We start from the raw sequence: 12224 nt of genomic DNA, 5'->3' as shown, positions 1-12224 counted from the left end.
CACTGACTTGAGTTTAACTTCAGCTTGCTGCAGCCCTGCTGTTCCCTACTAATGGTTTATAAAGAGAGATGCTGGGAGTCGTGATGGGCATTGAGAACTGCCATGTCCACACTTGTTTCCTTAAATTAAAAATGAATGGTTTGCATTTGAGTATATATATATTTTATATATAAGTATATAAAATACATATTGATTTTATATGTTATATGTATTATAAATATATGTAATAAATATATATTACAAATATTTTGAATTTCTCCTGGTAAACTGTGGAAATTTACTCTGAGCATTCTGCACAGCTTGTTGCATCCATGTTTTTTTACATTGTCACTTTATTTCCTGGCAAGTAATATTAGTGCATCATTTAGCATGTTTGAAAGATTAACTTAAGAAGAATGCATCATCACAAATATAATTTGCTGAAACATCTCATCCACTTCTCTAAAAATCAAAACATCCTCTGCCTCGGAATTGTTGAAGCTTTGTATTAACACACCAAGTCTCTTTAAACATATGGGTTTAAGATGGCACTGAGCTATCAAGATTGTTTGGGTTGTGGGAAACGTTGTCAAACTGCTAAGAGTGATTAATATTTTCTTCCCCTCTCTCAAAAGAGTGCATATTTTAAACTATCACATCACTGCTTTAAATAAAGCCCAATTCCACTGTGATGCCTCCAGTGCCCCTCTCAGCCTTGAACAGTTGTTTGAAGATACATAATTCATAAAACTCGAAGATGTATTGGCACAATTAAAGAGAATTACACGCTGTATTTCTCCCCCAAATATTCAGCCATAAACCCTTCAGTAGCTTAGCTAGATTGGATCTGTTGGCATCCTCAGTCTCTAAGAAGAGGATGTCTTGTGCATCTCTAAAAGGTTACATCTCTCACACGACCTTCTTGAAAGGCAAACAAAACAGCTCTGCAAACAGAGTTCAGTAACATCCTTCTGCTAACAATGATATTCACAGTGAAGCAGTGTGGTAAGGGCCATGAGATGCTAATCCCCAAAACTGCTCAGTTCATAGGAAGAAATGGGTGCCCCACACACTGTCAAGGTGTCAGCTCTTATTCACACCAGCCCGCACAAGCAGCACTGAGTTCCATATCTCATCAGAATGGAAGCCAGAAAGGAGCCCTGGTTCTCCGAGCTGTTCCTCACTGCCTCAGAAACTCAGCATCTGCAGATCTTCTGGAGAGCCCAACCCACAGCTGGTGTTGATGATGGTAAACAGAATGCTTTGCCACGGTTTTGGGTTTCTCAGGAGTGCCTGCGCTGCCCAAACTGCAACGCCCACCAAGTGCACATATTTGCTTTGACTGGTAAAGATCCTCCCAGCTCAGGAGGTTTCATGCAAGGCCTGTTTCTGCTTGTGACAGGAGAGGGCGAGAAAAGCAGAACAATCCATTTCCAAGTAGCTGTCATGGAATTTGCAGCCACATAGCTCAAGAACAGAATTTGACTTCGAGAAGTGTTTTTCTCTATAAAGGAAATGATTAAACAATTCAAGTATTCATTACTAACCAAGCATGGTTTCTTTCTTTCTTTCTCTAGTCAGGTCACGTGTGCTTTCAAGAGCTGTTTCAGTACATTGGCCTCTTCCTCCTTAATGCTCTCATGTCTCAAGCTCGGGCACAAATGTCCTGGGAAGGCAGACCAGAAAAGGCAACTTTGCAAGTGAAACTAAGAGAGGACAAACTAAGGTGGAACAGTTCTTGTCAGAGTACAAAGGGTGACAGCTTCATGCATTTTTGTGCTCTTTGCATTATGTCAGGCGTGACCTTTAGGCTCATCCATTTCCTCTGAAGTCCCTCAAACTGATAAACAAGGCTGAGGTGAAAAGACCATCTCTGCTTGGGTGGAGCAGGCGTCAGCAAAGCCAGATGACAGCTGCCAGGGCTGTTATAAAGAAGTAACGGGTTGCTTCCTGTGCCAGTAAGCTAGCTTTGGCTACAGCATCAGAAGTAGCTGCAGAATCGAAGGCCAGATTCCCAGTGGCTCCAGGATTGCAGCCTCACAACGTGGAGCAGAGTGATTTCCTGCGGCACTCAGTGCAGTGCCCTTGCCTGCCTTTCCTTGTCATTACATGTCCCCATTAAGTCAGCTGCTAAAGGGACAGGGACAGGTATGAATCTGATCTGGGCAGTAGTTCACAGGTGACTTTCATTTAAGTAATTTTTTTCCCCGCTTTGTTCAAGTTTCTTGTTCAGTATGAAGACAGAAAAATTGCTTTTTCTGATTCTTAATCTGTATCACATAATAGCATTGGTGAACCTAGCACACACATATCCCGGTGTCTTGACTTTCTTATATAATGCTGGGAAAATCTCCAAGGCTTAAATAAAATCCTACCTTGGCTCTCAGGCTTGGCAGGCTTTTGCTTCTAGTACGACACAGAAGAGAAGGCTGTTTTCTGTCTCTCCTACCCAAAATAAGCTTATTTTCCACTATACCTATGTTTCTATTATCTATGAATGCACTTTTCCTGTCACATAACTTCATAAAGTTGGGAAGATGCCTCAGGTAGCATAACGGTACAAACTCCCATTTCATCAGTAGTGCTTTTTGATACTGGCAGCAAAGCATAAGAAGAAGATTACGTCTCTCTCCTTTGTCTTTAGTGCCTACTGTAATAGAACACTCACCAAAGCACCTCCCACAGCAACACAAGTCCCACCAGGCTGGTGTCTGATGCAATCCTGATGCCATCGTGAGTACCAATGTACCCACCAGTCCTCCTCAACTCCAACCCAAGGCATTCTTTGCTTCATGCTCAGTCTCTACTAGATTCCATTTCTCTTCATGCAGCTCCTGTCCACCCCAGGGTTTCATGGTTTTAATTTCCTCTCACTTCCTTGACTGCTGGAGGGATGCCCCAGTACAACTAATTTGGAAAGTAGCACATGACATTGCTATGGACACATTGTCCCCTAGTGCTGTGATGCTGGAAACCATAGGATACCCGTCCTGGTCCAGATGAGGGCTACATATTGAAAATCTTATTTTGGTACCTCTATGAGTATCAAGTTAATTTTAAAATCTAGAGACTGACATGTAAAAGATGACCCAAACATCAACTAAAGAGATTTCATCTCTTCTATCTGATGATGGGGGCTGAGGAAATGAGGTGGAGTCGAGGGAGGCCACTTCCACAAACTAAGCTAGAAACATGGAATCATTAAGGTTGGAAAAGACCACTTAGATCATCTAGTCAAATCATTGACCCATGCTACCATGCCTACTACAGCAGATCCTGACAAGAGAAGCTACATTTTCCAGGAGATACTGACCTGCCCCACACTGCACCACTGCTCCACGAGGCAGAAATGTGCCAATTTCACTGCAAGCTGAGCAACAACTCAGGAAGAGCCTGGATTAGCTCTCCCAGCATCAACCCCAATCCTCCTGAAGGCCATCACCACTCTGCCCACCAACTTTTCATGGAGCAAGACTCAGTTAAGAACAAAACCAAAAACAAAACCTCCAAAAACCCAGACAGTACCAGCTACAAATAGAACATAGAGTCTGGCTGCAAACTCACAATACAGCCAAACCAAAAATAGCAGTGTGACAAGATAAAGCAGTGCAGTGCTGGTGTTGATGAGAATAGCAACGTCAAGGATATGAATACAAGAAAGAATAAGCCTTTGCTACTGTAATTATCCAATGCAGAACAGTGTGGAATAAATATAGAAACCCTATTGCCAAAAAGGCTCTTGCTTCCACTCGGTTGTTTAAAGAAACGAAATATCAGAAAATTAAAGAGTAGAAGGAAACTTATATCTTTTTAATGTTTTTCCTAGCTATGGTGATGTTTCCCTTTTTTCTTGTTTCCCTTTTATTGTGCATCACACAGATTTTCTTAATGAGGGATCTGACCAGAAATCTTATACTGTGCATCTCCTGTGTACTTGCTGGAAAAGGCTTCTCCCCACAAGCAGGGTAATTTGCTCACATAATGCAGTGAGGCCCAACCAGAAGTTAAGCGAGACTGAGTGAACACTGTGCAAAGTTCAGGAAGAAGATAAACCTTCACCTCCAGGTCCTGTTGATGCCAACTGATTGCTCTGCTCCTGGTATACAATTAACATCTCATTCCAATTGTATCATAGCAATCTGAGCGCCTACACTCAGAAGCAGGCCACAGATGAGTAAGTGCACACAAATGCATACAACTCTTTGCAAAGCAGTTATTTCCCAGTGCAATATACTCAACCAATAACTCAAGAAATAACCAGAAAGCTCACAGTCGATTTCAGGGTTGGAAACATCCAACACTGGGGAATCAACAGTGGTAGACCTGGGCTACACATGGCTGGATTGCTTCTTTGCAGCAACAGAATTAGGCTACTGCCTGACTTGTTGCAATCTCTCCTTAAAATCTTCATAGCAAGTAGACCTGAAACGCACAGAGTCCTCTTCCCATCCATAAAGCCTAAACTGCATGCCTGCTAACAAACAGCTCACTCCTGGTCAAAACCTTCTGCATGGGTTTGGGTTGTTATGAATTTAGAACAAAAAGTAAGGATATAAAAAGCTGTTTTAATTTCAGAACCATATTGGAGTGCCACCATTTACTCTTTAATATGATAAGCTAATCAAGTTAATTCTGGAAAAGAATTAGAAAGTTTAACAGAATGAAATTTGGCTAAATAAGTATAAAGGCATATAACCTGCTGCCTCCTTTAACAGATGTAAATAACAACTATAGAAGTTTGCTACCTTTAAAGTTGCATTTTATGCCACATGCAAGCACTTTGCCTTTCAGTGTTCCTCCATTCAGTACTCAACTTCATGCATCATTTCCATTCTTTCTTTTTCTTGAAAAACAGAAGCACACTGCAGCATGAATCCTTTGGCTTGAAAGTTCAGAATCTCAAGGAAAAAAATCAAGCATGTACTTACGACCAGAGAGAATTTCTTCCTTGTGTGATGACTCCAGTGAATTTTGTTAGCCTTCGAGCATCTACTTCAATCCACTGAAATGGATCATTTCTTCCTGCACACCAAGCACCATCATAAAAATCATTTTCGTTAACACCTGCCTGAAGAAGAAAGCAGAACTCTTCATAAATCAGAACCAGGAAACCAAAGGTCTTTCTTGGGAAAAAGAAAAGAAAACATGAAGTCATCATTCATTTCATTTTCTCCTTTGGCTCAATTTTAAGCACCCTGAGACTGTCATTCTCCACAGTTATATGGAATGGCCAAAATGTTTTCTTGCTCAAAGTGTGTGGGAGAAAGAACTCTGCAAAACCCCTTCAAAACCTGAGAGCCATTACTTACAAATATAGCTCAGAGAGAACAAACAGAACTTCAGTCTAGTCCAGTCCACCTGTCTGTGCCTGCGGCCTGACAGGGCCTTCACCAAAAACAAATTATCCACATGGTCTTCAGAGTGATGGAAGTCCTAAAAAGTGATCTCTGCTCCATCTCAGTAATAGTCTGTGGTGGAGTTAACTCTTCCTCCTCCAGAATCAGCAAAAGAGACTGTAAAGCATATGGAAACAGCAATGCCATGTTCCACCAGATCTCATTCCCATCGCTAAATTTTCAACATCAGGGATTTTCAGACCTTACAGAAAATTAAGTTTAAGGACTCAGGAGTGCCAGCTCCCTGCTGGACTCCAGCTTGCTTACCAATCTATACTCTGAACTATATCAACAATAAACCCCACAAGCAGTCTTCTACACATTTTCAAAGGGGAGATAGCCACAAGATATTTTTATTTTGCACAATCTAAGCACACAAGAAATAACAGTCAAAGAAACATGTCATGCCAGGTCTTCAGATATTTATCTTGTTACTGAAACTGAGGAAATGTTCTGCATCAAGCTGGCTACTGTCATGGAAAGCACAGAAGCTTCTCCATATGGTTCACAGAGGCTACATTTATTTTTATGTTATATCATCTGTGTTTAACGTGGATTTATCATTGCCATCCATGCAACTCCAAGAAAGGATATTTTTAAATATTTCCCAAATAGAAATGAAGAGTATGGAAAACTTTGAAAATGTGTATTAGAGACTCCTTTAAGCTCTGACATACAGCTATTCTATATTGTGATTGAAATTATAGCCATCATTGGATTGAGATTACAGCTGTAGCTGGGTAACAGTGTCAGAGACTGACATAACTGTCTGTCTCCATTTGTACACAGAATTTCTGTCACAGGTGCTGGATTGGTCTAATCCACAAAAAGGAGATGCCGCTGTCAATCCTATTTCTCCAGACTGAGTCTGGTAACATCTGAAGAGAGCACTGCAAAGCCGACACAGATTCAATTCCTGAGGCTTCTCATTTTCTACAGCCTTCAAATCTAAGATCAGGGAAGCTTAAGTATTATTAGTTTTCCTGCATTGGCCAAATTTATATGAAGCCACTGCTATGGCCTCACTCCAGTATCTTAAAAGCAAAGCTCATGTACAAGGGGAAGCACATTGCGTGGTGAGGAACTCCATTAATGAAAGAGAAATTCTTCAAGAGGCCTGAACAGTGGGAAACACAACACAGATATGATCACTGCCTTAGTTAAACCTTTCTCAAGCAAAGGTTTCAGAGCATTTTAAAATGAAATGGAATTTGATGGAGCCTTAGGGTTGAAAACCAGTGCTTGCCAGGAAGCATTACAATCTGCAGAGCACCTTGAACCAACGTCATGCTAATCCCCTGCTCGCTGATGGCATTCCACCAATTCTGCCCTTATCTCCCATTGCTGTGGCTGGGACCCTCAGTCTTCAATCAGACTAAGAGTGCTGCCCATTAGCATGATGCTTGTTGCATTGTAAACTTTTCCTCTACAAGGAAAGACAGAAAGAGAGGAGAATTATTATCCAGTAGTTTAAATTAATATCGCATTTCTATGGAAAGCTTTCATTCCGGAAAGATGAGAACAATTATCATGAAATACTCCTCAAAGAACAAAGATAAGTTGGAATTCCAGCATCAGGTGCCACCCAACACAGGGTTCTGCAGAAGCAGATTCTCGAGGGCATTACACAGCCCTGCTAAGTCTGGCGTGTGCTTGGTGACAAGCATACGCACCACAGCAACAGGACTGAAATTCACAAGCCTTAAAACTTAATGCTGAAAAGCAAGGTACACGAAGAGAGCTGCAAAATGTAAGTGCTGCTAATTTTTAGCTGATTTCAAAGGAAGCAGTATCTAAGGAGAAATAAGCGCCAGACATAGTGGTAACTCCTAATGGTCAAGGGGGTTGGGGAATTGCTGTGTCTATAGCATACAGATAAGCTTTCAGTAGCAGAGAAAATTGTGGATTGGAGGATTATTAGAAATCTCCTTTTAGAGCTAAGGTTGTAGCAGAGAAAAAGGCTACATTTCAACAAGAAAATACAGCAGAGCAGTCACTGAAGTTGAAGTTCACCATGAGCTGGGTGCTCTTGCATTATTTGTATACAGGCCTTCTAGAGCCATAGGATAACTTCATGTGCCAGAAAACTGCAAAAATAGCTGTTGCATATTAAGAAAATCATTCCACATAGAACTTGCAGCTGAAGGAAATGACAACGTGAAAATCTGTATCAAGCAGCAGTGTGACATGAAGTTTGTGCTCACAGGGAAAAAGAATCCACAAACAAACAAACCCATCTACCAAGTAAAACGTACAATCTTTCTACGCAAACATCTCAGACCAAAGAAGAGAGAGAATCTCCCATTTAAGCTGGCATTGGAGCAAAGGTCCTTCCACTCAAGACCCCACAGCACTGCACAGAGGGCACAGAGCTACAGCATTGAGGAAAGGAGACTTTTTTGGTAGAATAAATTAACGGAATCCATCATCACAGACCTGGCAGAAGCATTATTATTATAACCATCAGGTGAACACAGGGGAGATCAGGGCAGCCACAATAACCTGGGAGACAGGACACCAAAAGAGACCAAGCCAGCCTGCCCTAAGCCTCACCTACCTTTGGGAAGGAAGAGCTGCCTACTGTTTGTTTCCCAGCAGAAGACTGCTCCCTCAGCTTCCATTGGAGGCTCCAAACCACCATTAGGAGATCCATCATTTACATCAAAGGCTCTCCTCCTACTTCAAGGTGGTGTTACTGGTGGTAATGGGATACAAGGCTAGATCGGTTCCTGGTCTGAACCCATATGTTATTCTTATGTTTGTAAATAAAGTGGACTTTAACAGAATCTCAGAATGGTAGGGGTTGGACGGGACCTCTAGAGATCATGAAAAAGCGCATCCAAGACAGAGTTCAGAGATTTGCATCACAGTTCTTGATACATCTATATATAGTTTTATAGAATCATTAAGGTTGCAAAAGACCACTAAGATCCTCAATCCAACCCCAGCCCACCCCCACCATGCCAACTAACAACAGCCCTCAGAGCCACATCTCCACAGTTCTTGAACACTCCTTGAACAGAACAGCATGTTGCAGCATTACCACTCTTTCTGAGAAGCAGAAAACAGCTCAGCTCTCAGTAGAACTATATTGCAGAGCCCACAGGTGGGACCTCACATGTGAGCAATTTCTGCACCTGGGCCCCTTCCACTCAAGCTGGCTCTGCTGCTGGAGAGACTGCAGATTGATTTACTGGGCCTCCTGACAAAAACTAACCCATTAAATCTACTGAAGTTGAAAAAGAGAAACACAAGAAATAGAGAAATAGAGTTTTGGACCCACGAAGTAGCTAAGCACAACATTAATGCTAAATAAAAGCGGAGAAAGCAGACTGTCTGCTTATGGCTTACAAATTGCAGAATCTTTTGTAGCATATTTGTTGCCTTTGAAAAGCAGCCTCAGGGCAAGAGCTTCACTTAGAGCCACATACTTCCAATTAACTGCTGTCATTAACTGCTGGCAAATGGCAAAAAGTCGTTGATAGTGGGAGTCTCCTTGTAGACATAGATGCTCCCTGTAGATGCCCCTGCAGCCATGCAGGGAGCACCCACTTCTGCTCACCCACAGAGCTCTGCTGGGGTTTGCACCCTCAGCACGTGACTTCTATAACCAGGGAAATAAACCCCACAACTTTAAGGGTGATCCATCAACCCTGTTCACTGCTCCAATTCCAGCGTTTCCCCTTCGCTTGAATTACATGAGCTGTCAAGGCAGTCAGAACCAATAACCATCCACTGGCTCCCTTTATGTAGCCGTACAACCTGAAGCCATTCTCCCACTTAGCAGCAAAATGGATGTTACCTGAATATTAAGCCTTCCTCTGTGGGCCCCGAGGCCGTATCGCTTTGCTGTAGAGGCATGGAGCTGGAAGTCAGTAATTTTTAGTGTCTCTAGACCAAGTGGAGGACAATCTACAAAACAAAAGATTTATTAAAACTTAATATATATAGTGTGTATTGATTTATTTTAAAAAAGCAAACTGTAAACAGGCATTCCAACTGTTTTGGTTTCACTTGTGCCAAGCTGGCCTGGGCTTTCAGCTGGTGTAACGAGCACAGCACCAGTGAAGTCGATGAGAAATGGCAGTTCTCATGAAACCAATGAAGCAATGCTGATTTACACCAGTGAGGATCTGGCTTTTTGTCACTTGCATAAAATTAATATTGCTTGCTCTATGCTTTTGTCTTTCACAGATATGCAGAATATTTCCTGTCCAGTGTGTTTCAGTACAAGATGCCAAGAGAATGGCCTTTTATTTTCCTGTCTTTTGGCATTTTTCTTCTTCATCTCGTTTTGATTTTTCCCCTGTACTCATTCCAAGCTACTGTATGAAGTTATGGTTCTAATTAAAATCTATTCTGGAAAGTTCAATCACAGTCGTTCACATTGCACAATAGCATCTGTTACAGAGGTCTGGGAGGCCGACCGCCGAGCTGCAGAGGTAATGACTGAGCACAAAGAGGGCAATTCTGCAACAAGGGGCCATCTCTCTCAGCTCCAAATTGCAAAAAGAAAGAAAAGCAGATCTCATTGCCCCAACAGTGAGCTGGGAATGCAGCAAGCTAGAGCCCAGAGCTCAGGCTTTGGAAGATAAGGCATTGGAAAGAGTCTACTTCATTGTTTTCAGAGAAAACACTGTGGTCTGAGATGACCCCAGTATTTGAGTCTCTCACTGTCCTCAGCGTATTTGTCCTGGAAACACTGTAGTTGGGCTGGAAGGCGCACTCTGTGCTCTGCAGAAGGTGGACAAAAGCACAGAGGCATTCTGGCAGGGTCTGAATGGTAGAGCAGGGCACAGTTCAGGGGCCCTGAATTCAGCACTGACCAAGATTGAAAAGCCTGCACATGGCAGAGGTGGGAAACAGCGCCTTGGTGCTTATTTAGCCAGGTCTGACTCTCACATTGGTTTTGTATTGCTGTGCACAAACTGTCAAAACGTATACGAGATTTGCTGTGCTCCTGCTCAGCTCACAACAACCTAAAATCCCTCAGGAAAACCATTGCGTGCTATTTGTGCTAGCATTTGTGTGCTCATCCTTAGGAAAGTTCTCACAGAAATCAGTGGCCAAAGTTTAATGTCTTCATCAGAGGCGGCAAAGACAAACGTTAATTACAGATGTATTTTCTTATGCACCAACTGCAATTGTAGTGGTGCACAAGAGACAGGCTGCAGACAGTTCCTCATTCTGAAGAGCTTTCAATCTAATTACCCCAAGCAGAGAAGAGACAGGATGGATAAGGAGAACCAAAGGACGGAGCAGCTCAGAGGATTTGGGTTTCATTGGCAGATGGGTTTAATTGCATTTCCTTCCAGACTGCTCCATCTTTCATTGCACTGCGACTGGAAGAAGTCTCAGGCTCTGACAGATCTTTACCGGGAGTAAATTACAGAGCGGGGGACTGCCTGCCTTCCTTTAGCAAGTTCAGTCCTGCAGACAGGTTGGGAAATGAATCTCACAGGTAATCCTGCAAACCCTTCTGCACTGCAGTATATTTGAGTCTGCGAACACCCTCACAAAGCTAAAGCATCTACCCAGAGCAAGCTGCCTTACCACTCATGCATCACTTTCTCCATGTTTATACCACGCCTAATACAGGCTAGGGGAGCAATGTGCAGGTTCTGAAGGGAATTAATGAAAAAGCAGAGCATTTCCCACTGAGCTAACAGCCAGCTCCACCAGCAACATACTGGCTGAGGCTCCCCTACCTTCCCAGATGTGACATGCAGTGCCAGTGTACGTATAAAGAACTGGGTTTGGTTTTATTCAGACCAAAATACTCTTAGCATTGTAACACTGCCATATTCTGGGATTACTGGTGGATTTCAGGCAGGGTTTCTTAAACTGCAGGATGTCGGGGAGAAAAAAAAGCCTGCATGTATTGGTGTGTATTATCTCACTGTTCATATGGATCCCTGTTAAACGCACCTAGCTGCTCTTCATTTTTTTCAGCATTAGTTATTTGTATTGCCTGTAAAGGCATCAGAGCAACAGGCCAATATTATGAAATGCTCAGTTTGTGGGAGTTGTCAGTGACGACAGAGCAGGATCTAAGAGCAGGTGACACAAAATACAGATACTTCTGATGAAAATATATTATTAGCAATGCAGCGTCCTATCTTCATGTTGTCAATGCTTAGAATATATCAAGTGAAATGATTAGGATTTTTAACAGCCATTCAATAATACACAGCAATTCTTTTTTTTTTTTACTGTTATTCATAAAAATTTATAGGAGAGCACCTAACTTACTGCCTCTGAAAGTGAACTAGGCTTTAAGGCTGGGACTGTTTGGTCTGGGTAAGGGGAGGCAATTAACATTTGATTGTTAATAATGTAGAAATACGAAAAATACAGAAATATTCATTCTTTTCACAGACATACAAATTCCATCATCAATAAAGAGATACACTGTGAAGCATCTTGGACCAAACCATTGACCTATAATGTACAGAGATGGTGACTGCAAAGCTCTCAGTACAAGCTCATCAGATGAAGTCCAAGTTAATCCCTACAGTGTCATACAATCAACCTGAAGTTGCCATTACACTACAGAAAAAAAAATAATCCAGAGTCATACTGTGAATTTCAGTTTATCTACACTATTGTGTTGGTTCCTCCTCCCTTACAAGCTTTCTTAACTCCTCTAGAGGTAACTCAGACAACCTAATTATTTTTAGGAAATATACAGGAAAATAAAGTGCTTTATGGCTAAGCCTGCACTTCTGAAAGTATTAATTAATATATTCTAAGTAATTTAGAGAAGCTTTCCATGTAACAATGAAAACTGCCACGCAGACTGTCTAAATGCTAGTTTGGAAAACACATGCAGAAGCTTTAGAAATGGGG

The 12224-nt window shown here is 42.0% G+C and overlaps 1 protein-coding gene across 1 annotated transcript in view; it reads right to left on the bottom strand.

Moving 5' to 3' along the window:
- The window catches only part of CPXM2 (carboxypeptidase X, M14 family member 2), a 63844-nt gene that overhangs the window by 32352 nt on the left and 19268 nt on the right, over positions 1-12224 (bottom strand). Inside the window, exons 2-3 of the mRNA XM_042818318.1 lie at positions 9178-9287; positions 4908-5047 (exon numbers count right to left, since the gene is read on the bottom strand). Of these exons, the coding sequence (XP_042674252.1) occupies positions 4908-5047; positions 9178-9287 (250 nt within the window). The remainder of the gene's footprint in view (positions 1-4907; positions 5048-9177; positions 9288-12224) is intronic.

Source organism: Centrocercus urophasianus, unplaced genomic scaffold (assembly GCF_019232065.1).
Source record: "Centrocercus urophasianus isolate 14NV4802_14NV808 unplaced genomic scaffold, USGS_Curo_1.0 seq_17, whole genome shotgun sequence".
Taxonomy (NCBI): Eukaryota; Metazoa; Chordata; class Aves; order Galliformes; family Phasianidae; genus Centrocercus; species Centrocercus urophasianus.
Note: the sequence above shows the minus strand (reverse complement) of the source record. Positions and strands in the feature narration are given on the sequence as shown.